General features: G+C 32.7%; 1 protein-coding gene across 6 annotated transcripts in view; it reads left to right on the top strand.

Annotated features, from left to right (window-relative positions):
• The window catches only part of LOC118191421 (uncharacterized), a 90,502-nt gene that overhangs the window by 28,668 nt on the left and 35,784 nt on the right, over window positions 1-26,050 (top strand). For 5 of the 6 annotated variants that reach the window (XM_035362220.2, XM_035362219.2, XM_035362218.2 and 2 more), the window contains 3 exons: window positions 549-711; window positions 14,984-16,703; window positions 22,483-22,695. In XM_035362220.2, the coding sequence (XP_035218111.1) occupies window positions 549-711; window positions 14,984-16,703; window positions 22,483-22,695 (2,096 nt within the window). The remainder of the gene's footprint in view (window positions 1-548; window positions 712-14,983; window positions 16,704-22,482; window positions 22,696-26,050) is intronic. The other variant, XM_035362223.2, reaches the window with a different exon arrangement.

Here is a 26,050-nt window from a genome sequence, read left to right as displayed (position 1 = left end):
TTAACTGTCAGAAACTGTCTGTTTTCTTAAGTCTGTTTAACTGTGAAGATCTTGCTAGTGCAAGGGTCTCTCTAGTTGAGAATTTTTGTTTAATATGCGTTTGTGTTCTGTTTTATTTGCTGCGTTTGGTACTCTTTGCAGACTGAATTAGTCATGCTCTTTTTAGTTTTAGATTTTCTCATGCATTACTTTGATTCCTTTAAAAATGATATCAGAGGAGCTGCGGAATCATTGATTGGTAACTTTTGTAACTTTTTAGTGGAAATGCATATGATCAGGGGAGGATTTGTTTTAAATAAACGCATTGATATCCAAGAAAAAAAGAATAATTCTTCTATACCTTAAGGAGTTAATATTTTATGTAAATAAATTGTATGGAAGAAAATTAAATAGCCATTAGCATTGAATTATATTAAATTATTATACTTGTAATATTTTATATATTTTTGCTAGTACAATTCGTAGAAACTTTATTAAGATTTAAGTTATTAATCTGCATTTATAATCGGTTTATGAGCAACTTACAAATTTTGTGTTCCCACTTTCAGAAGAAGATGCTGTATTTGCCCAACAGTCTGTAGTTGATGGTGCAAAGAAAAATATTCTGGATACTAATGCAGGGGGAGATTCTCCTTCACCTTTTAACAGTCCTCGTCATTGTTCAAAACGTTCAGGGGATTGGCCTCCTGATGCTACAAATAAGAAGTCAAGGTACAAGCATTTGTGTAAATTTAAAGTGATGGAGATAATGTATCTTATTTAATTCCCTTAAAACCTTAAACATTATAAAATATAGCTGTTTACATGTCTTATCTCAGACAGGTAGATGCTTTCATGAATGTTGTCATAACTGAGTAACTAGTGAGTTTTTTGGATGCATCCATCAGGGTTCATATGGTCCTTAATATGTCCTTAATTTCGTTAATTTTAATAATCTGAAATTTCTGTCTGTTTTTACAACTGCTATTTTGAGTGTGATTAATGCTTTTTGGAGGAATATTTTCGACGATTCGCTGAGAAAGGCTGGCAGTGACGATACTGATTTAAAGAGAACAATCTGGGTATTTGATATGAAATTTTGTTAACTTAGCTTGACAGCTATGTGCCTAAGTAGAGGGATGCTTTCATGGAGGACTTTTTAAGTAAAACAAGCTTGATTCATGTTACACATGAGCAAAACACCAAAAACTTCTATGCAACAAGTCTATTTGTTGGTATTTAAATCTAGTTTGAATTACCAGTGGGGAGTAGTTTTACTACTCAACCACCAATGGGAATTTGTCATGAGAGATAAGGAGATTAGGATATAAGAAAAAGAACTTTTTATTATCATTTTAAGTAGTTTGAATCTCTGAAGATGAGCCCATCAGTAGCTAAATGATAAAGTCAATGAACTCTTTTAGTTCAGAACAAATGGTCTGCATGGGCATTTTCATGGTTTTCTCCATGCGTAGGCCAATTCCCTTAAAAGTCTGCCACCGGGTGTCTTTCCTTTTTATGGATATCATTGTGTGTGTTGTCTCACCCCCTCCCCCCCAAAAAAGGAGAAAAAAAAGGTTTCTGTGCCTAAACTTCTGGGTTTGCTTGCCTCATTGTTGCACATCAAAGCTTCTTACTTGCTGTCAAAGGCTTAAAATATGTGTTTAATCCTTTTATTCAGTCATATAGTTCTTTGTGTATATTCAACTTGCAAAACTACCTAAACCAGCAATTTTATAATTTTTTTTTTCAGTCGTTGTGCTAAACAAGTATTCGAAAATATTTTTGCTTTTCTTCATGAAGATGTAAAGTTTCTTTAGATTTCTTTCTTAAACTGGGAAATATGCTGCTACTAATCTTTCGTAAAAGCAAAATGATGCACAGTTTTAGAGGGGTAGCATGGCAACACGAATGTGGTTTTCTGGGTGGGACCACAAATGCTCTATTGGATTAATGTCAGGTGAATTTGGAGTCTAAGACATGACTTGAAAGTCATTGGAATGTTCCTCGAACCACTCCCTGATGATTCAACCCTTATGACACGATGCATTATTGTGTTGGTAAACACCATCCCCTGCCGGAAATACTATTGTTGTGAATGGGTGAACCTGGTTTGTAACAATGTTGACGTAGCACACAGATGTTGGGGATTGTTCTATGGGGGATTATAAGTCCTAATGGGCTCTATGAAAAAAATTGCCCACACCATAATAACCTGCCACTGGCTTGTCCCCATCCAATTGTGCATCTGGGGAACCAGTGTTTCATTTGGAAATCGACATATTAGCACACTTGCATCGATGTGACGGAACAGAAGACATGATTTGCCTACCATGCAACTTTCTTCTATTCTTCTAATGTCTAATTCCGATGTTTCATGGCCCACTGCAGATGCAGCTGGTGATGACTTTGTCATCCATGCAACTTTCTTCCATTCTTCTAATGTCTAATTCCGATGTTCCATGGCCTATTGCAGATGTAGCTGGCGATCACGTGTCACCAATGCAGGAACCTGCTACGGTCTGCATGCGTAGGCCCACATGCAGCAATATACGCTGCATAATGTGTTGAGAAACACTATCTGGGTTTCCACTGTTGTAGCTCTTTGGTCATGGGGTAGCAATCTCCGCTGTCCTCTGGAATCAATGTGCCGTCGACGACACACTGCTGGCTTGCGTCTTGTCGTTTCACCATCCATACACCACTTTTAATATGTAACTGGGAAATATACTGCTACTAATCTTTTTTAAAAGCAAAATAATGCGCAATTGTGGAGAGGTAGCATGGCAGCACGAACTGAACGTGAACATCCCACTAAACATGTCACTTCTGATATTGATGTTCCCAGTCACCAAGCCTTGACCTTTGTCAAAGTCTGATAAATCAGCTGCTTTTTCCTTATGTTGCTAATCGCACTATGTTTTGAAAGACAATACATAACCACTTTATACATTCCAACATCAGCCATGCACGCACAGTGGTTTTGTTCCTGGGTGAACCCATTGTTATAGATGGAGGGTGGTCATAGTGTAGTGGCTCTTCAGTGTGTAGTACATTACTAAGTTTATCCACAGAAATGCTATGTACATTAATTACAAATGTTATTTTCATCATATTTAAAAGTACTTCGATAAATAAAATGTTATCTCCAGTGCTTGGCATTTTCTCAAAGTAAAAATTTAAGAAAATTTTAAAAGGAAATCAACCAAAGAACATAATATGTAGAATATCCAATGAAATGCTGATGCTGAGCTGTGCATTATAAACTGAATTAAAGGCAATTTGGAGTTCCTTTGAAATAATATTGCCATGTGACATGAAAACCTCCCAGTTTCTCCTGTTTTTCTCATAAAAATCTTTTGGTTTTTTAAAATTTCAAAATTGACAACTATGCATAAGATTCTAAGACCTTATCGTGATATTTCTGGTTGGTCACAGATCTGCTGTTGAATACATATAGGGGCATACATCCGTTGATCATTAATCCATCCCTATATCATCACACTTGCATTACTGAAACAGTAATATTCGAAAATACTAGAAGAAATATTTTGTGTTCCCGACTCTATCCAGATATAAACACATATAGAATCATTTGTTAAACTAAATCTCAGCACATTAGTAAAGAGAACATGGGACCACTAATATTCACTCCAGTTCTGATGATGTTTATATTATTTAAAGTGATCCCTCTTGTCTGGTGAAGACAGTAAAAGCTTGGCTTTCTGGTATAAAAGCCTATTTCACTGAGCTTTCTGTATCCCATTTGCCATGATACAACAGTTTCAGTGGTGTTTGCAAGCTCTGAACTTAACTGCCAAACAATAGACTTTCTGTTCTGATGTGCTGTTATACCAGATATCAATCTTAAGAATCAGCTGCTATTTTCTTACAACCTTGTCCAACAGTTCATGTCTTTTTGCAGCAATTCCATAGTGTAAAAACACTCTTGAATTATTCATACATCTCACTGCTTCCATGGTTGTCAACTTTGCTTCTAAATGGCTGATAATTCACCACTTCCCAGATCCTTACAATGAAACTTCAGAGCCATAAAAGACTGCTTTATCACAGAATTTCACTCAAATATTCATTTTGTGCAAAGTGCTTGATTCACTGTCATATGACATAACGCCTTCATTTGTAAATCTGAAACCGTTTAATCGTTTTTATTTGTATAATGCTAGAATCGTCTTTTGCATATCCTTGCAAAAATGGATTACATTGATTGAATATTTCATTGAATATCATTATTTCTGGCTATGTATTGATAAATTTGGACCTGTGTGTGAAATTTTCATATAAAGATTTAAATACAAATTTTTAAAAAGGAGAGAAAGAAAGAGGAAATTTTTTTAAATTTAAAAATAATTTTTTGAGGCATTAGATTAATCTAACCCAAATTGTCATGGTCCAGTTTTTTGTTATTATTTTTTTGTAGAACATTTAAAAAATGCCATGGTTTGAAAACAAATATTTATTACAGAACAATACGCAGAAACACAAGCAAAGTTACATGCAGATTTACAAGCAGAGAGTTAAAACGTTTACAGAAGTTATATATATAACTTTACAACAGATCATGGTTTAACAAATCGTAAACAAGACACAATAAATAACCAATCAAAAGTAACATAAAGAATGGGATTAAGTTTCAGAATAATTCGGACCTGACCGAAAGTTAATGAATGTATCGGACGTGACAGAAAGCTATACTTCCTTTTAACCAGTAAGAATGCAATTACAAATATCTCAACACTCCCCATTATAGAAAATATAAAAGAATTACACAATTTTTAAACAGCTCGATGATAACAGTTCATAGAATTTTGTTTCGGACAGAGCCTTAGTGAACAAATCTTCAGTTTGTAAACCTGATTGTACATATTCAATTTTAATATTATTTTCTTTAACAGTCTTATGAGTGAACTTTAATTTTATATCGCTATGTTTCAACCTACCTAAAAAGTTTTCATTAACAATACTTTTAATGCATGGCTGGTTATCTTCAAAAATATAAAAATTTTTAACACTGGAAATTTCATTTACTACATTTTTTATCCATAAAACATCTTGAATACCTTTGCATAAAGCAATTATTTCAGCTTCTGTTAATGAAAGTGCAATATACTTTTGCTTGTTGCAGCACCACATAATAGGACAGTTTGAAAACATTATAAAGTAACCAGTAATTGATTTCGTATCTTGAGTATCTCCCCCCCCCCACCCAATCTGCATTTACATACAAACATATGTTTGCCCTTTCCAAATCACCCTTTTTTGTATATCAATTTTAAATTTAAGGTGTTTTTCAAGTACCTAAGAATTCTCTTAGAACACACCAGGCAACATCAGTAGGATACTCCTGCAGTTGGCTTTAGCAATTTACTGCAGATAAAATATCTGGCCTTGTAACATATGCTAACCCATTTGCAGGAAATGGCTCTTTTATCAAGGGGTAAACTTTGTAGATACCAGACATCGTTATCTTCCATAGATTTCATTTCCTCATCCATAGCTCTTTTCCACAGTACTTGTTCTACTTGTGGTAGATTTACAATATCTTCAAATGTCAGAGTATTTTGTTGTGCAAACATTACTAGTTAAGTCTCAGGATTAGGCTACCTAACTGGTTATTTCTTTTCTCTTGAAAATTTCCTTTCTTCCTCCTTCTTATTTGCATTTAAATCGTCTTTGTCAGTGTCTGAAATTGATTTGTCTTCATTTTTAATGTCATCATTGTCATTTTCACTCAAATCAGAACTATCGGAAATATGTTTTTGATTTTCTACTTTCTTCTTTTCTTCATTAAATTTAACATTTCTGGAAACAATGATGCATCTTGTTTCTGGAATCATTAAGCGGTGTCCCATTGTGGAATAACCTACAAATATCATTCTGACAGATTTTTCATCTAGTTTCTCTCTTTGCGATGGTGGCACAAGAGTATAAGCATCACAGCCAAATACACGCATGTCTGTCAAATCAGGATTTTCACCATACTTCAAAGAATAAGAAACATGATTGTCAATCAAACTATTTGGGAGTTGATTATTTATAAAAGCAGCCGTAAGTACTGCTTCACCCCAAAGGAATTTTGGTAAATTTGCCTCAAGTATCATTGCTCTAGCTTTTTCCAGTACAGTTCTATTTGTTCTTTCAGCAACACCATTTAGAAAAGGTGTATAGGAAGGTGCAGAATCTATTTTTACACCTGCTCTTTTAGCAACATCATAAAATTCTCCACTGACATATTCTTTGACATTGTCACAGCACAGTTTTGTAACAGTTGGATTCAATTTAAAGAATAGTTTTAAGTTCATCAAACAATGACTTTTTCTTTTGAGTAGTCTTATTTCCATAAATCGCTAGTAGTCATCAACTATAGTCATGAAATATATTTCCCCATGGAGTGTTTGAGGTTCTGTTGGACCACTTATATCAGAGTGTTTAGTTAAAAGCGGTTTGGATTCTTTTATGCAAAGAACTTTTCCTATAGGCAAAGCACTTTGTTTGGCAGGAACACATACTACACAAAAAGTTTCTTTTGCCGGAAGATTCATTAGTTTTAATTTTTGATCACAGCAGTGTCCTTATCTTCTGTGCCATAAATCATCATTCTTTACTGCTAAAGATGTAAATAGGTTTGGTGAAAAATCACTAAAATATCGCCTGCATTTGTCCAAATATCCAAATCTAAAATGCTTGTTTTTGTTTTCAATGTAAACTATTTCATTTTTAAAAATTATGCTCAAACCTGCTGCTGCAATATTTTTGACAGAAATTAATTGTCTGTTTAATTTTGGAACATAAAGAACATCTTTCAACATTATTTTAGCATCATTCTTAGTTTTGCCGCAAATGTTACCAATTCCTTTCACTTCTAAAACTGCCGATTTAGACACGCATTTAACAGTTCCAGTCTTAGGTTTAACTGAGGTAAACCATTCCTTGTGAGAAGTTGCACCAGAATCAATAATAAATTGATCATGCACAAGATTTCCAGCCATAAAAGATATTGCAGATAATGAATACGTATTACTATTTGAATTTGCCTGCTTTTTAGAATTATCAAAACATTCACTTTTGAAATCACCAGTTTTCCCACAGCTATGACAGACACAGTTCTTTTTTCTACAGAATTTAACAGAATGTCCTTTTTCTTTTACAATAAGTAAAAACAGTTCTTTGCAAGCACTAATAAAAACAGAGTTGTCCATATTTGGTTTAGAATACTTATTTTCACTTTTATAATCAAGCATAAGAGATTCACAGTCAATAAGTCTGCTTGTAACAAAATCCAAACTCAAATTATCACTTGGTTGATTTTCTAGTGATGCCTTAACATTTTCATATTCCTTTGGCAAAGACATTAAAATGTAAATAATAACATCAGAATCACTTATTTCAGATCGAGAGACGCATAGATTACTAACCAAATTCATTATGTAGTCGATATGTTGTCTCATTGACACATCTTTGGATTTTCTTATGGTAGCTAAACGTTTATGTGTTAAAATTTGACTCACTGCTCCTTTAGCACTATACATAGCTTGGAGTTTCTTCCATATTTTACATGCCATGTCTTCACGTTGAAAAGAAACAATAATATTATCACTTAAAAGCCCAAGAATTAAGGCGTAAGCCTTTTTTGAATTCAAAACATCTGCAGTTCTGTCCGCACTTGCTTCTGTTTCTAAAAATGCATCCAATTCCTTTGCAGTAAATACTACTTGAACTCTTTGACGCCAAACAGCAAAGTTATTAATGCCATCAAATGGCACAACACCAAAAGCTTCCCTTTCACTTCCGGTTGAAAAAGCCGTCATTCACAAAAAAACAAAACAAAATCACGTGAACGATAAATTATGACACTGCCATAGTATTGCTCTGTAATAAATACCAAAAATAAAAAATACGGTGATATTAATGCACATACATTACATTTAAATAAATACAAGATTGTTGTCTTAATTTTGACAAAATAACTTTGCTCATAGTATCTAAAGAGAATTACTTAGTCTTTTAAAAAGAGGGGCAAAGGAGGAATATCTTTTTTATGTGAAATTACTTTGACATTTTAGATAATTGTAAATTAGACAAAATGGTGAGCTTACTTTGTTTTTTACAAATTATCAATGTGTTCTTATCTATTTTTACAGTTAGGGGATTTAGTAATATTTGCATCACCATTTCAGAATTCTGTATTAAAACCATTCATATTTGATTTATTATTCCTATCATCATTTTCATAATTGGCATAAAAATGAATTTTCCTCAAATGTAATTTGTGTTGTTTTTCAGAAGCACGCAGCATTAGTTTTCTTTTCTCAAAATGGTATTAGATTTTAACTATTTCTTTTGTGGCAATCCAAACAAGCAATTTTTTATGTCATCTTCACAATCACTGCATCGAAAATGTTTCCTGCAAATTCTTGCATTCTTTACATTAATAGATCCTGGCTTCGACACGTGTATCCATTTTCTTCATTAAAAGCAAATTGTCCTTTAGAAAAATAGGAAATAATATATTACTATCTTTCTCATTTCCATGAATTTTATGGCACTTTGATACAATGCAAAAAGACATATTTCATAAACAATGCTTTACAGCTGTGGCCTCAAACTTACATTGCACATGGGCCAGTGCACAGTTAGATAGTAGCTGATAGGCAGCAATTATGGGAGGGTGGCAGGGTTTATTTTTTTTAACAAAACAAAATTTGTTAATTAAATTTAAAACGTTTTACTAGATATTTGTAAAAACATATGAATAAAAATAGTGCAAAGAAAAATATCAAATTTATATTTTGCCTGAAATCTAAAAATTGGTATTTCTTTTGGTTATAATTTGGAATTCAAACAGATAGCTAAATATTAAATTTTTCAGAATGGCATTTGTTCAACTAATAGTAATATATTGAACTATTAAGTAACTTACTTTTAATTTATTAAAAAGAAATATACTGAAGCTTCCTAAGAGGGACAAAACTTGAGAATAAATAATGACAAACTAGTCTCTTTGTTTTATTTATTAGATTTTTGTGTGATACAAAACAGAAAATATAATATTTTATGTAAATTATTGTAAACATCTTAGTTTTTTACTACACCTTTCAGCTACACCACCTCATGACATTTCGATTTTCCTGAAGTTTGTAATCTTGGAGGGAAATTACTAAAATGTATCATCACAAATTGTAGGTACTCACCGGCAGTCTGGTTCTTTTCATAGACTTATTAATTTTCATCTACGAAAAAAAAAACTTCTCATGTTTCTCTCTCAAAAACAAAGCGAATATTCTTATTGCAAACATTCGTAACTTAAGATATTTTATCTTTTGACAAGTACTAATAAAATTAATCAAATTTGTATCTTAAAATCTTTAAACAAGATTTATATCACAGTATAAATTGATTAGCTGTATTTCTAGATTTTCCAAAGAGTTACGTTTGTTTTTGGTAATGAATTTAAATGTAAAACTGTACTCCAAACCATTGAAATCTTAGACTTCAAATTCTTGCCATAATAATGTTAATGAGTTTACTGGAAATGTATTTGCAGGTAGCATAAAATTACTTCATGGGCTGCATGCCGTCAAAGGAAGTTTCTTCTTGTTAGAAGAGACCACACTCTTCTGATGTACACATTGTTGTATAACTAGGAGATGTTGATGTACCAGGTGTTTTATTGAATGCCAACTAAATAGATATTTTTACGGAGGTCTTCCCTTCTCCCCGGCTTGTACCATTTCCCATTGAATGGCTTCATGGGGTTTTCTCTGCACACAAGTCCTTGCATCTCTTTGAAGCAGTTAAAAATGTAACTGGTTAGGCCAGGCTGTTTGTTTGCGGTCATCAAAGGACCAGTATATGAATTGCTGCCCTTAGGTAAACTGCATGATGCTGCATTGGGATTTATCAGGTTTTATTGCAGTGTGTCAGCACGTTTATGTTTATACAAGCTCCTGAATTGAATTCTGGTATTAATTGAGTCAGTGTTATTCCCTGTTTTGTATGAAACGTTTATTGCCAGCTGATGCTGGTCATGTTAATCTAGAGTCTCTATTGCAAAGCCATTATCATAAGTTTTTGTAATCACATTGCTTTCGTGAAATGGCAATATGAAAAAATCCGAATTTTGCCAAAAGTTCAAAAATGCCAAGATTTGTCTCATAAACACCAAATATCAGACAATATTAAAATTGTCTAAAATGTAAAGATTTTTTTATTATAAAGGTAGAACAGGTCTGAAAGGTTCTAAAGATGTCTATTATGTTATGTGTAAACTGGTTGACACAACCAGTGATGTTCATAGGCAACTGCAGTGTATTCTACATAGCATGTACCATATTTATTTTAATAAGAGGAAAAAATGTGCTTAAAACTAATCAAATAGTTTTGCTGTTTTTGTCTTGATATCACTTAGACTATTTAATAACACCAGATTTTTAATCTTTCAGATTTAAATTTACAACTCCTTTGAACAGTAGAAAAAGGGTAATGTATAGGAGGAGTGCATTGGTTTTTTTATGTAGTAGACAGGTATTTTTTTTTTTTTTTTTAGAATAATCTTAATTTGGTCTAATAAGCAAAATAACTCAGTACCAATAGCAATTTCTTAAAAGCAGAATGAATTTATCAGGTTAGCAAATGGAAGCATCTCCAGTATCCCATGGATATATCCAAAAATGTTTCCATTGTGTGAATTTGTAATTATATTATATTAAACAGAAATGTGAAGTTGAGAATTTTTAAAGAATAAAGAATCACCTTCTCTCAATATTCTTTGACATTGAGAAAGCTTATGATAAGGCATGGAGATACGGTATACTTCGAGATCTTCATGTCAGTGGCTTGTGCGGCAGCTTACCAATTTTCATTCAGAACGGCATAGTGTTTAGGGGAGCCTGACTGCAATACCAGCGGACCTGGGTTTGAATCCCAGAGAAGGCATAGATGTAAAATTGTCTATCCCTTCATAGGAGGTAACGGTGGCTGCCTATTAGGTGCTTCCGTAATAAAATGGTCATCGCTTCTGGCCTTGGTAGTGGCCACTGCCATTATAGGCAAATCCCCGCCATTTGTATTTAAAAAAAAAAAAAAAAAATCAGAATTTCTTGAATCCTAGAACTTTTCAAGTAAGGATTGGCTCTGTTTTGTCGGATGTTTTCGAACAGGAAGAGGGTGTGCTCAAGGTTGCATGCTTAGTGTAACCCTGTTCAGCCTAAAATTTAAATTCTGTGTGTTAAAAGAACTTCGTCCCACAATTTCAGGATCTTTGTATGTAGATAGATGACCTACAAATTAGCTATCGAGGAGCAGATATGAGACATGTAGAGAGGCACTCCAGATTGCTTTGAACAAGATCCAGGAATGGGCAAACAGACAAGGATTTATGTTTTCAAAGCAGGAGACTGTGTGCATGCACTTTTTTAGAAAACGAGGTCTCCATCCTGAGCCTAAATTATATCTCAGTGGGTCAATGATTCCAGTTGCACCTGAAGTAAAATTTTTAGGAGTGATGTTCGACCGAAAATTGACTTTTCTTTCTCATATCTTAAATCTGAGAAAGAAGTGTTTAAAAACACTAAATATTTTAAAAGTATTGGCGAACACCTCCTGGGATGCAGAGCATTGCTCTATGCTTTGCATAGCGCTAGAGTATGGCTCAGTTACAGAGCACTAGACTATGGCTCAGTTATTTACGAATCCACTCGGTCTTCAGTGTTGCAAAAACTAGATCCTGTTCATCATCAAGCTCTGTGGATTTGTTCTGGAGCCTTCTGGACATCTCCTGTGCAGAGCCTTTATGTTGACTCTAATGAACCACCACTTCATCTGAGGCATGAGCAGTTGTCCCTTTTGTAGTATTTTAATGTTTTGTCACAACCTGAACATCCTAATAAGCTGTGCTTACTTAATAATATGTGTAACACTTTATTTGCAGCACGTCCATTCTGCGTGCCTTCTTTTCCTTAAGACTTTGACCTGCCATTTAAGGTTTTCTCTCTTTCTGATATGTGTTTCCAAGCAGTGCAGAATTTTGAAATCCCACCTTGGGAAAGTGCACAAATCCAGCTTCTTGATGTTTTCAACCATCACTTGAAGGGAAGCACTAACAAGATCATTTACAGACAACTCTTCGCTGAGCACAGGCACAAATATAGCAGTTATCATCCAATATACAGTGGTGGCCAAAATTGTGGACACTTTCGGAAATTTTTATGTTTTTGAACTTTGTATGCTTATAGAAAACGTTATGTTTCACAAAATGCAAACTTGTATATATCATTTTAAAGAGAATTTATTACTGAATTCAATACAAAACACAAAATTCAATTATTTGCAATACAAAAAAAGTTAAACGATAATAGTTATCGATATACGTTAGATAGTGATGATTGCAGTGAATTATCAGTACTTAGTAGGGTACCCTTTATTTTTTATTACAACTTCACATCGACGTTTCATTGAGCTGACAAGAGTTTTAAGCTCTTCTTTCGTTATTACATGATGCCAGGAAATAATTATAGCCTCAATTAGTTTCCTTTTATTTGATGGGTGCCTCATTCAGACAAGAGTTTTCAAACGGTGCCACAAATTTTCGATAGGATTGAGGTCAGGACTGTTTCCTGGCCATGACAACAATTTAATGCTCCTTGTACGAAATCACTCTTTCGATATTTTGGCCGTGTGGCAAGGAGCAGAATCCTGCTGAAAAATAAACGAAGCATTGTTGGGAAAGAGATCTCTGATGGAAGGTAGAAGTTTTGGTTCTAGAATAGTGTCAATGTATTTTCTGGCATTCATATTTTCTGGCATTTCCATCGATGACATGAAGGCGACCAATACCATCTGCTGACATGCATGACCAAATCATAACACTAACTGGGTTCTTCACAGTTGCTTGAATGCAGTCAGGATGTAGCTCTTCTCCTATTCTACGTCTTACATATTTTCGCCCATACTACCGAATAACGATATCTTAGTTTCATCACTCCATATAACTTGTGACCACTGATCATCTGTCCAATTAATGTGTTCCTTTGCCCACTGTAGTCTTTTTTTTCGTTGCTGAAAATTAAGATAGGGCTTTTTTCATGGAAATCTACCTCTCAGTCCAACATCTGTTAATCTTCTCCTGATTGTTCTTGAACTAACAGAAACACCAGCATCATTCAGATCACTTCTGATGGCCGTTGATGACATTTTTCTAACTTGGAGACATAGTCTTTTTATTCTTCTGTCATCAATAGATGTGGTGCACCTTTTTGGACCTTTTCCTTCTTTGTTTTTTATTGAATTTGTCTCCTGATATCGTAGACAAAACTTTCGGACTCCAGGTGTAGTCACTGAACCACGCACCTGTCTTGCAATTTCAGCATAGGAAAGACCACTTTCTCGTAACACAATAATACTACATCTCTTTCTAGGTGTCCAATCTACTCTTTTATTTGATGTCATTACTTCTTGACTAAATATTAAAAATTTTTACAAAAATTCCTACTTGTAATTGCAGTGTATAAGAAACAGGTCCTCCTTCTACAGAACAAAGCAAAATAATGAATTGTTTCAAGTGTAAACATGATGTCAGCTTCTACTGGCAGTTACTAACATTTGATTGGTTCTCAGAACAAGAACAGTGATTGGCCAGAAAAGCTAGACATTACAAACCACTTCATAACTGTTTTTTTTATTTATTTATTTATTTATTTATTTATTTATTTATTTATATTAAAGTACATATAACTTTTTTGTATTGCAAATAATTGAATTTTGTGTTTTGTATTGAGTTCAGTAATAAATTCTCTTTAAAATGATATATACAAGTTTGCATTTTGCGAAACGTAATATTTTCTATAAGCATACAAAGTTCAAAAACATAAAAATTTCCAAAAGTGTCCACAGTTTTGGTCACCACTCCACTGTATACAGATGGATCCAAGTCAAATGATCATGTCGGGATGGCATTTGTAATTGAAGATCACATAGAGGACAGATGCTTGCACCATTCTTTCTGAGTTCTATCATCTGAACTAACTGCAATAATGGTTTTTTGTACATCTCAAAGCTCTGCCAGAAAAAGTTCATAATTGGTAAAACTCGTATAGTGCTCTTAAATCATTGGAAGCTTTTCCCAACACTCAGAATCCTGTGGCAGTGGATGTTTTCAAGATTCATACAAACTTAACGATTCGAGGATATGAAATCTTGTACTGCTGGGTTCCTGGGCATGCGGGAATAAAGGGAAATAAGCTTGCAGTAATCACAGCAAAATCTGCTGTTGAACTGTCGAGTCACCTCATCCCTTTTAGAGACATCTGCTGTGTCATCAAAGGGAAGATCCGAAAAAAAAAATGGCAGCAAATTTGGGACATTCAGCTTCACAACAAGTTGAGAAATGCAAAGCCTAGAATTGATCATTGGGATTTTGCTGGAAATCGTAAGGAGGAAGTTCTTTTGACTCACCTCAGAATTGGTCACACTAGAGTGACATATAACTACCTTTTGAAGGCTGAGAATGAGCCTGTTTGTTTGAATTGTAATGTTTGTCTATCAGTCCATCATATTTTAATTGAGTGTCCATGTTTTAATAGCTTCGTAAGAAATGTTTTAATAGCTGCGACTTACCTCTCAACCATTTAATAGGAAGAGAGGTCAATCATAATTTATTTTATTATTTAAAAGATATTGACTTTTATTACCTAATGTAATTTGTTTTGAAGACTGTGTCTTGAATTTTAATATGTGCTTTTACCTTGTTTTTATATGACTTCATCCTCTGGATTTGATACATTTGTTCACCTGTTTTTATTTACTAATAAATTAATTTGTTTTCATCGCTTGAGATCATACTACCTCATGTTTGGTGTGTTATAATCATCTTTGGTTTTGTGCCAATAACCTCACTCGTACTCTCACTTTAAAGAATAAAATAAAATGTTGTTATATTTATGATCAATAAACTGTTGTGTACTTAAACTGTGATATATATTTCTAGGTATTACAGTGAAGAAGAGGGTAGACCTATGAGGGAGGTAACTAGTGTATTCATGACACCTTCTGGTTTTATTTCACCAGTTCATGAAGGGAAATCAGCTGATTCATCTTTACCATGTTTAGTTGACTCTCCACCACCTACACCTGAACTTCCATCACATTCTTCCTCATCAAAGAAAGATGTCAAATTCAAAGACATTCGGAAAGAGAAGTCTTCAAAACCTAAGAAAGAGAAGGATATAAATAAAAAAGACCTTAAAAAGTTAAAAGCCTCGAAGAAGGAAAAAGAAAATAAAGAAAATGCTGTTGGCAAACACGATAAGGCTCTGACTTCATCATCGAGTTCTAAAAAAGAACACACAAGTAGTTCACACAAATCTGGGAAATCAGATAAAAGTATAAAGTCTGAAGACTCAGTTCGGCAGAAAAGCAAAAGTGATAAAGTTAAGTTAAAATCCCGTAAGGATGAAATGCACAAAATGAAGGATAGTTTTAAACTAAGTAAAATAAAGGCTAAACTAAAACATTCTGGGGCTTCTTCTTCATCCACTATGAAGTCATCGAAATTAGCGAGCTCGAAAAAATTTAAGTCAGCCAGAGTACCCAAAGCTGTAAAGAACCTTAAAAAAGAAAATGCCAAACTTATTGTTTCTCAACCAGCGCCTTCTCTTCCTACAACTGTAATTCCTAACGAACTTCCGGTTGAACTTAAGCCTTCTATCACTGAACTTAAAGTTGAAAAAGAAGTGAAAACAGAATTTATTGAAACTGAAGAACTTTCGTTTAGGGAAGAATCTCCTGAACCAAGGTTAGTGATTGATGATTCTATTGAAACACAAGCGAGACAAGAAAGAGAGTCTCGCTTGGAAGTTATTGATGAATGCATCGAATCTGTTATACGGCAGTCAGAAGTTGAAGTTGAGAAAACGCACAAGGCTATGGATGAAACTATTAATGCTGTAGTTCGTGGTCCAGCTGTAAAAAAGCTGGAACCCAAAGATATTTATGATTTTACGGACACATCTGATAGCTCTTCATTATCCTCTTGTGACTTAATACCACATTCTCCTATCCATGTGCCAGTAAAAAAAGAGAAAAAGAATGCTGAGTCTAAAAAGTCTTCAGGTAGCCCTAAAAGGACAAAAGGTAAAGACAAACAGAAAAAGAAAGGGGGCCGTGATTCTAAAGCTAAATCTCCTACTCCTTATGCATCACCCAAAAATCAAAAATCTTCTTTCATGTTAAAAGTTGATGACAGAACTCCATCTCCAATACCATTGAAAGATGATTTGCTGAGTAGTGAAGGTTCAACGCCAAGTCCATCACCTCAGCATAACACATTTTTTGATCATACGCCGCAAGTTCAAAGTCATATCCATCCTCCTCCTTTACTTTCACAAATACCATCAATGATTTCACCATTTATGCCAATGCCAGTGTCTGGCTCTGGTTATCCCCAGAGTCCATTTTCATCAATGCGTCCTTTACCTTGTCACATGCAAACAAATCCTCATTTTCCAACTCCACCATTATTTGTTACTCCATCTAAGTCTGAAAATAGTCCTACATTTCAGAATATTCAACCCTTGAACTTGGCTAAACCTGGTCCTTCTTCCAAAGGCTCCCCAGAAAAAACATTTGAATCAGGTTTAATATCTCAGTCATCCTTGAAGCCAGAAAGCTCAGACATAATAAAGAAGGCAGCAAATATTCTTGATAAGGTTTGTGTCTTTTTCTGTTACAGTTTTTTATATTAGTGTCAATTTTATAAATGACTGTAATTCAGATTTCTGTTAAAACTGTGCTTTAATATTATAAATCTAAAAGTATTTTTGCATAAAATGTGTAAAATATTGCATATGTATGAAAAACTTATTAACAGTTCCAAATTAAAGGATGGGCCATTAGCTTAATGCACATCAAATGTGTCAAAATATGAATTTAAGTAGGCTTTTTGTTGCTGTTGTGTGTGTGACTGTGCCACTGAGAGTGTTTAGAGGTTAGTGGCACTAACTGCCGTACTGATGGGCCCAAGTTCAAATCTCAAAGACATGGGTGTGTTAAACGTATAATGTTTCTGCTACAAGGAAGCACTCAAAATATATGGTGAGCCAAAAGTCTTCTCAAGTGATTGGGGGGGGGAGACCCCTTGGACCCGCAATGATGTTCTCCATCAAAATGGGATGGAACTTGACTGTGAGCAAGACCTAGGCCTAATATGCTTTGGGGAATGAACAATGTGCCTTCCTTATTTCAACCTGTACTTCTGTGCATGTGTGTATATGTATGCACATAGACTGTTAAAGAGTGCCAAAAATGCTTTCTGCTTGGAGTGCAAATATGACATTGTTAAGGTAGGTTATTATGGTATTCTTTAGGTTAACAAAAATCTTCAAAAAACTGAAAAATATTTGGTTTATTTCAGTTTTTAAATATGATAGATATAGAAGAACTTGAATCTGACAAAAATCGTAATAATTTTAAAATATATGCTATAAAGTAAACAAAATTCAGCTTTAAATCTGGCACTAATTCTTGAAAGTTCGAAATAATGTAATGCTGTCAAAGATCTGTATGGCTTCAAGGTGGAAAAGCCATTACATTTTACTGTTCCAAATTTCCTCAGCGTGAAACCATTGGACTGTCTCTTGAGCAAAATTTTAAAAAATAACTTTTAGATATTTTTGGAAGTTATATGATTGAAAAAAGTATTAATTTTAAGTTAATCAGTTTTAATGAATGTGGAGGGTTCTATTGAGATTTAATTCACAAACTAAAAGATTTTTTTTCTCCCCCACCTTTAAAATATGCTGGTAGTAGGGAAGAATTAGGAGAGTTGGCAAGAGACCAGTATTTTTTAACAGGGGGATATTTATTAATTTCATCCTTCCTAAACATACGAAACCTATTCTTAAATGCTGAATTTCTTAGTGCTTGTGATGGCTTTGTGGATGAATAAGGCACCGTTTAACAAGACGAAACACACGTTTATTAAAAATAATATTCAAAGCATAATAGTAAACTCAGAGCAGTTCGTCGCTCCTACAACATAGCAAAAGTCGAGAACCTTCATCTTCCGAGGCTAAGATGCAACTCTAAAAAAACACAGTAACCACCTTTGGAGAAGAGGCTACACGTGCCAAGCATGCTTTGTTGATCGCCAAACAGTCGCCAGATACTACAGTGCTGTTATATTCATATGTAAAGGAATGTTATCTGCAATTAAAGAATACCTGCTTTTAAAAAAATTTGAAAGCAGGTATTCTTTCATTGCAAAATTATTGAAAGCGGTAACTTTCATATAATTGTAGTCCTCAGTAAGAATGCATTATCCAAAAATATTAAAAGCACAAAATACAAAGAAACCATTTCTCTTTGTTTAGCAAAAAGGCAAGGTTTAACATAAGAGCAAAATTATCCTAGAAACCTTAGTACTAGTATTAAATTTTATTGCATATTATAGTGAAGTTCGTATAATCTGCACACCACTGGACAAATGTTGTGTGGATCAGCGAATTTTACTTATAAACATAAAATTTTATGATTAACTTTTTTTAGTCACATACTTCAGTTTTCCCATTAAGCATGAGAGGCATGTGAAAGCAAAATTAAACTTTATAATAAAATATAATATTTATTTAAGCAACAGTATGTAATGAATCTCTTTTAAGATTAATAGTACCAGATGTCTCTGATTTTGATGGACTTTTATTCTCTTAGACAAATGTTGTTGTTTAGTACTAAAGTGTACATTTGGTTTCATCTGCATCCTTATCTTTATCATCATCCCTTGCTATTTTGCTGTGATTTTTAATGCTGTCTAAAAATCATATTACTCAAGACTTTTTGAAGTCTCTGAAGTCATCTAAAAATAGAAAATTATTATTTTCTCATTATTGCTAATTTGCCTATACTGTTTTCATGCTATTATTATGTATTATTATTTTATGAAAATAGATTAAAATGTTTCATTGGCCATATTTCTTACATTTGAAAATTCAAATTCATTGGTCTGCATTTATGTTATTATTCTTTTCAGAGAAGTTATTGCATCATCAATCTCATCACCCTTTAAACTACTGATTGTTGGTTTTTGAATTATGGGTATAGATTGTGGGTCTTCTATTGAATCTAATCCCACAGGAATAAATCTGTCCATCTCAGAAGAAAAAATAGTTTTATGTTTTAATTTATGTTTGATAACTGGAGAGTGAGCTGGCAAATTATCAATAACCAGAAAAATTTTGCATTTCTGTGCTGTCATACAAATATCTCATTCTGTACTCCTTTTTTTTTTTTTTTTTTTTTTTTTTTAAATTTCAAATACCATCCACAATTTCTTGTTAAAATCATGTTCAACTTTGAAGATTTAATTCATGTTAAACATCTTGGAATTTATTTTATTCTTTCTGATAAGTAAAAATTTTATAATACTTTCACTTCTGCTGTTTGCTTATAGCTTAATAATCATTCTTATCTATCTGTTTACCTACAAGTATTACTGAATATTGATTATTGATTGAGGGAAGAAGCGATGTAAAAATAATTAGATCATTATTTTGTGTGTGCATGAAATATAAAAAATGCTATCCTTCTTTACTTTACAACACTTTAAAAACATGTATTTATAAAGTAAGTATAAAAAAGAAATGATAAAAGGTTTTAAATATATCAAAATTCATGTTGAAAGAAATACAGTTTTACACTATATCTACAAAATTCTCTGCCTGAACTACATTTCAGTAGCCGTTGGTCATAGACATGTACACAGCACCGGGGGAAGGGGGGGAGACAGTTCTATATCTCCCGTTCTGTTGGGCTGATTGACAAAATTCAAATTGTGTTTTTCATGTCTCAAAAGCGTTACTTAGGATATATATTAGATTTATATATAGCATTGTTCTAACATAGGTATTTGGATACAGAATGAGACTTTTCTGAAGTAACATGCCAATTTTTTTTTCCGTATTTTGATTCTACGACTCAAATTATGCCTAAATATTAAATTTTGTATAATTTGGTATGAAATTTACGGAGAAATTCAACAATTTATATTGGCATAATTTTTTCAGTTTGCCAAAATGGAAAAAAAGGCACCTCTTTCCTATCTTTTTACATTGCAGATAAGTAGAAAAAAGTCACATCGCTTCTACTTTCAAATAATTTTAACAAAGTATGTAAACCACATTTTCGTTATTATCGCTTTCAACAAATATGCCAAATTTTAAAATGTGCCAATATATAGATTCACATATATCTTCGGAAATTTTGAATAAAAAGCTCTAATTTTTTGCAGGTATGCTTAGAAATTAATGTACCTTAAGATGATTGTAAAAATTTTATAGGTTATAATCCAAATTTTTTTTTTGAAAAATTTCAAAAAATTATTTAAAAATACAAATTTCAAAAATAAAGAGTAAAAATGGGGGAATTTTTATTTGGAATGAACCTAAATTTCCAACTGTGAAAGAAGGGATCAAATAAGTGCAATAAAAAAAGAGGTATGAATGAATTCATGCCAAATTGAATTAACATTGAGGAGCTAAAATTTTGAGAAGTAATTTTTTAAAAACTACTCGCGTGAATTTTTACAAAACTTAGTAGTTTGGCATAATTTGAGTCGTAGAATCGAAATATGAAAAACAATTTGGCATGTCATTTCATAAAAAGTCTGATTTTGTGTCAAAATACCTATGTTAGAACAATGCTATATATAAATCTAATACATAACCTAAGTCGCTCTTTCAAGACATGAAAAACGCGAGTTGAATTTTGTCAACCAGCCCATTAGAATGGTAGATGCAGAACTGTCCCCCCCTTTTTTTGCGCAGTATACTTTATAAAATGTTTTAATTGACAAAGATATTCTTGATTTGGTATTTTTAAAATTAAAAAAAAAAAAAAAAAGAAAAAAAAGAAAAGAAAAGAAAAAAAGTAATAAAAATTACAAAATCTAACTTTTTATGTAGTTTTCTGTTTTATATGCTTATATTTAGAAAAATTTTAGGCTTTGTATGCCAAATGAAACACGGAAAGTTTGATGAAAATTAACTGAGATATTTCATTTCAAAATTTGGGATATTTAACGTTAGTTCCAGCTTACTTTAGGAATCGGTTAATAACTAAATTAAAATAATTCAATTTTCCATTTTTTAATACTTTTTTGTTTGTTTCTGTCAGGGCTTGCAAAGGTGGATGTACAGTTCAATATCATCATGTGTAATTTTTTTTGTGTTTGGCTGAAAGTAATTTAATATTCTGTCACATTCTCAGTGTTCAAAAGACAAACGAATTTGAGAAATACATGAAATAACTTAGTGTCAGTGACATAATACTGTATAGTACTGAAGCCTTCTTTAACAGCATGAGTTTACTTTTGTTTTCCATAAACATCAATAGTCCCATGGCTCCTTCCTAGTAGTCACTCTGGCATTTTTTACATAATTTATTAACCTTTGGTAAGCAGTTTTGGTTAATTGCAAAGAATTCCAAATGTTTTTCATATTTTACCAGTTTGTTATTTGACATTCCGTTGAACGCCTAGTCAATGAGGGAAATGTGTAACCATTTCATACATTGCCGGCCAATTCTCGGCATTCTATAGAATGCTGGATTTCATACTTTGTCAGTAACATATACACATAGAGAGTTAAAAATTTTGCAATCAATCTGTTATGGGCCTTGAGACATTTTATTTATGACATGATATGAAAAAAATGTATTGTTAGTCATAAAAAGTAGATAGATAATATGTAACATTTTTCTCTTAATATGTGTGCAATATGTCTTTTTCTATTGTACTCAAAATTAAAGAAATTTCTCTAATTGCAATGTTATATTCCTGATTTTTCTAAAATATCAGGTTAAGTTTACATTAATAATTTGTAATAAAACAATAATTGTAAAATATGAGTTGATGTAGTACTACATTATTGCTGCTGAGACTGTAAGGCACACTGTAAGTTTTTGCAAGATAATAATTTTTTTCAGTGATTTAAAATATATGGCATATAATAGAGCTTTTGTTGTGGAAAATTAAAAGCGAGCTAGTAAAGATGTAAACTATAACTACATTAGTTTTTATTTTTCTGAATGCAAGTATCCAAGGTGGGGGAAAGCAAGACTCTCCCTTTTTTAATTATCTTTTATGATGATTTTTTAATTTCTTAATGAAATTCAAAGGGATTTAAAATTATAGCAATATCTCTGTAACATGTCTCTATGGATTTCCAGATAATTTTAATCTTCTGTGGAGGTAGTCACCATAGAGAGGGCATGTTCTATACTGATGTTTATTTACACTGACAGAAATATTCAGAGATGACTTTATGTAACAGGACTGCCTCCACAAAAGGGTTCACTATATTTTCTGTTTTATAATGTGTTTAAATGCATTTAAATTTTGTTAGACTTGTTTTGAGTGAAACAAATCTGAGGAATTAAAATACAAAAATTTAAATGCCTATGTTTTCCAAAAGTTAATGAGCAATTCTTTTTAAGATGAAAACAAAAGATCACAAAAAAGAAAAAATGAAGAAGAGAGGGCGAAAAGAAGTGGATAAGACTAAAGATAAGAAGGAAGAAGTTAAAGAAAAAGAAAAAACTAAACCCAAAGAAAAGCCAAAGGCAAAGGAAAAGGCAGAGAAAAGTGTAAAAGTTGACAAAAGAAAATCAAAACCAGAGAAAAAGAAAATCAAGGACAAAGAGGAAAAGGTGAGTAATTTGTAACTAATGAAATAATTTTATGAATACTTTAAAATATTGAAGTTTCAAATAAATTCATTTAATAATGTAATTTTTTTATAATGTAATTAAAAATGTAAAACAGTTTGTCTGTTTCCTTCCTAAAGTTAAAAAACAAATGTAATTTTCCTCAGTATTTAAAAATATAAAGTTCTTACCTATTGTTTATTGAAAAAAAAAAGTGTTGCATTTTAAATAAAAAATCCATAACTTAAATTTGCGATTTACTCTGTAAACAAGATAAACATGCTTGGAAAGGTGCAATTTTCTTCTAATAAATGCTAATAGATATTTCAACTTTGATTAAAAAGTATTGTGGGGTATATCATGGAAGAATCTTTTAACCATTTCATATTAGTTGGAAGTGAAGCTTGCCAGTTTATGTATATTACAGTCTGTTTTGAATAGCATTTTGTAGCTTTTTTAATGTGATAAAGGAATACAATATGGTCTCATCAATAGATGGAAAAATGTCTGCTGGTATTGTGAAAAATGACTTCATATTTAGAATATACAAGGTCTATTGCTATTGTTCTTTTACATAATCACAAAAAACAATCCATTTAAATTAGTCGTGACAGGCACGTCTCTTGCAATCAATGGGAATGAAAGACCATTTTGTTCGTTGACTAACACACTAATTGCACCAGAAGAACTAAATACAGTTGGGCCATATTTTGAAAAGAAATAGCTGCAGAGGTGTTTATATCTTTGAAAAAGATGGATGTACATTATAGGTATTTGTTTATACTTTCAGAAATTCTAGTTGTTTTTGGAAGTATTCATCATAGGAATGTAATAGCCATAAGAGAGTTCAGTATGGCTTTTTGTAAAATTTTAAATGTTCAGAGATATGGTTTTGAAGTTATTGATTAATTTCAAACCATATGAAAGTATAGTTGGTGATTTTCTTTAAAAAGCCTAACTTTGCAACTTTGATCACCTTGTTTCTTAAAAATATTAATTTTAAACAAATGATTTGGCTTCCTCAGTTACCAAGTATGAAACTGTATTAAAACTGCAACTTTTTTATAATATTAATTATAGCTACACACTTTTTTGGGGGGTAGTACAATATTTTTTTTCCCAAATTTAGTAAATTAAGATAAGATGCTCATTTTGATCACTGTCTAGTTGAGGTAGTATTATACTCATACTATTGTCAGAGGCATCTCTTTGTATAATATTTTTTTTTTCATAGCTTTTCATAGCATTTTTTTTTTTTTTTTCCAAGAGCATAAAGAATGTGTTTTTGCATAGCAACTCTTAAATTTTTAAAAGCTTGGTGTTACATTTTTCAGACTATTCTGTTTTTCCCTTTTTTGTTACCAAAGTATTGGTGAGGAGTGAAGCAATTTCAGAAAACCTCTTCATGTATTGCTATAATATCCTATTGGTCCTAAAAAAGCACATGTTTCTGTTTTGGTCTTACATGTAAGATAATCCATTACAGTCAAGATTTTTATTACATCTAGAGTTCTTCATCCTTGTCCTAAAATATTGCCTAGACCACTTGATCTTGTGCAAATTTAGATTTTGATAGTTTTAGTCATAAATTTGCTTTCTGTATTCTGTGTAGGAGAGAGGCTAAGTTTTTAAAGGTGCTCTTTTCAGTTTTATGAGTAAATAGCACTGTCAGCCAGATATGTACAACAAGTTCTTTGCCTCCAGCCAGAGCCGTAGTCTTAACTTTGCTAAAAAAAATATAGGGCATTCTTTAATCCAAAGAGCAGACATAGAGGTCTAAAGCTTCCAAAACTAGCTACAAATGTTACATATCTTTGGGCTTTTTTTGTTAGTGAAATTCACCAGTAGCCTGTAGATCAGTCTAGCAGCAAAATATGTTTTGTGTTAACTACTATTTTGGTGCATTCTTCAGTATTAGGTAAATAGTATTCTGGTCTGGTAACAGCATTTAGTTTACGATATGATAAAAGATGAAGATCCTTTGATGAAGTTCATTAAAATCATGGGAGAGATACAGTCTGATTTCCTAGTCTGTATAATTTTGAGACTGAAATTTTTCTGAATTTCCTTTTTCAGAATTTCAGTCTGTGGGGTGACAGTTGGTATGGCTTTATTCATATTGGTTCAATATTTAAAAGCTCAGTATCATGGCTGACTAAATTAGTCCTTCCGGTATTATTTGTAAAACAATCAAAATATTTCCATAAAATCTTTCATAAGTCTTCTATTTGTTCAGGTAGCAATCTTTTCTTGAGCTCATTCTCCACTATGATTTCTTTAATATACTTGGATTGGAAGGCAAATGAGGGATGTCCATTTCTGAAGTCGGTAAAGTCGCTGAACACTGGTAGTTCGGTCTGAGGTTCGAATCCCGCGAACGGGCTGACTGCATGGGTGTTTTCGTGGTTTTCCCCATGTGTAACGTGTATACGAGCCAGTTTCCCTTAGAAAGTCCTCCACGAAGGCATCCCTCCCCTTAGGCAGATAGCCCTAGTGTGCTTTGCCATAATTAAATACACAACACAACACCATTTCTGAAGGGTCCTTCTACTTCAGTTATCACATTAATCATTTCTGGCCTTTTTAAATATGGTTTAAGCATGTTAATGTGATATACTCAGTTTGGCTCATTTTATCCCCCGAAAGTTAGAACATAATTAATTTTTGAAATTTTCTGCTGTATTTTCCCAGGGCTCTTTCATTGCAATTCTGTGTTTTTTTTTTTTTTTTTTTTTCATGATTTGTAATTAAAACTAGAACTAAACCTCCTCTAGCAAATTCTCTTTTTACTGTGTTTCAATTGTATTATTTTATTTATTTATTTATATTTTTTTGTGCTGATCGCCTTTCATGTGCACAGTGGCCAGGTCTTGACATTTCTTTATTCGATTAATAAGTTCAAACATGTAACTGGCAATATTATTCCTTTGGTCAGTTCCACCTACTGTTAATAATGTAAAGTGATTGGCATTCATAGGTTCCCCCCCCATAAACTAGTTTTGCTGGAATGAAACCAGTACTTTTGAGTGTGACTGTTCTGGGGGTAAAAAGAGCAACTAGTAGATACTATTTCTTCCAATCAGAAGCCACTTCTGTACATACAGGTCTTAATATTCTTTTCAGTGTTCTGTGAACTCATTCAATGGTATTACTCTGCAGATAATAAGCAGAGCTTCTTACATATTTAATGCCAAAATGCTCCATAAATTCCACTCACAAAGGAGATACCCTGAATTATTTTCATCACCTTTGCGAAAACCCATGTGACTGAAGATCTGTAAAAAAGCATCAGTCACACAGGGTTCGTAGCGGTCCTTACAAGTGCTTATAAGTCCTTATATTTGAAAATAAAATATAA

This window comes from Stegodyphus dumicola, chromosome 5 (genome assembly GCF_044657685.1).
Source record: "Stegodyphus dumicola isolate Sdum_Otavi_A_Nest chromosome 5, ASM4465768v1".
In the NCBI taxonomy this organism is placed as follows: domain Eukaryota; kingdom Metazoa; phylum Arthropoda; class Arachnida; order Araneae; family Eresidae; genus Stegodyphus; species Stegodyphus dumicola.
This window is presented reverse-complemented; position numbering and strand designations above follow the sequence as displayed.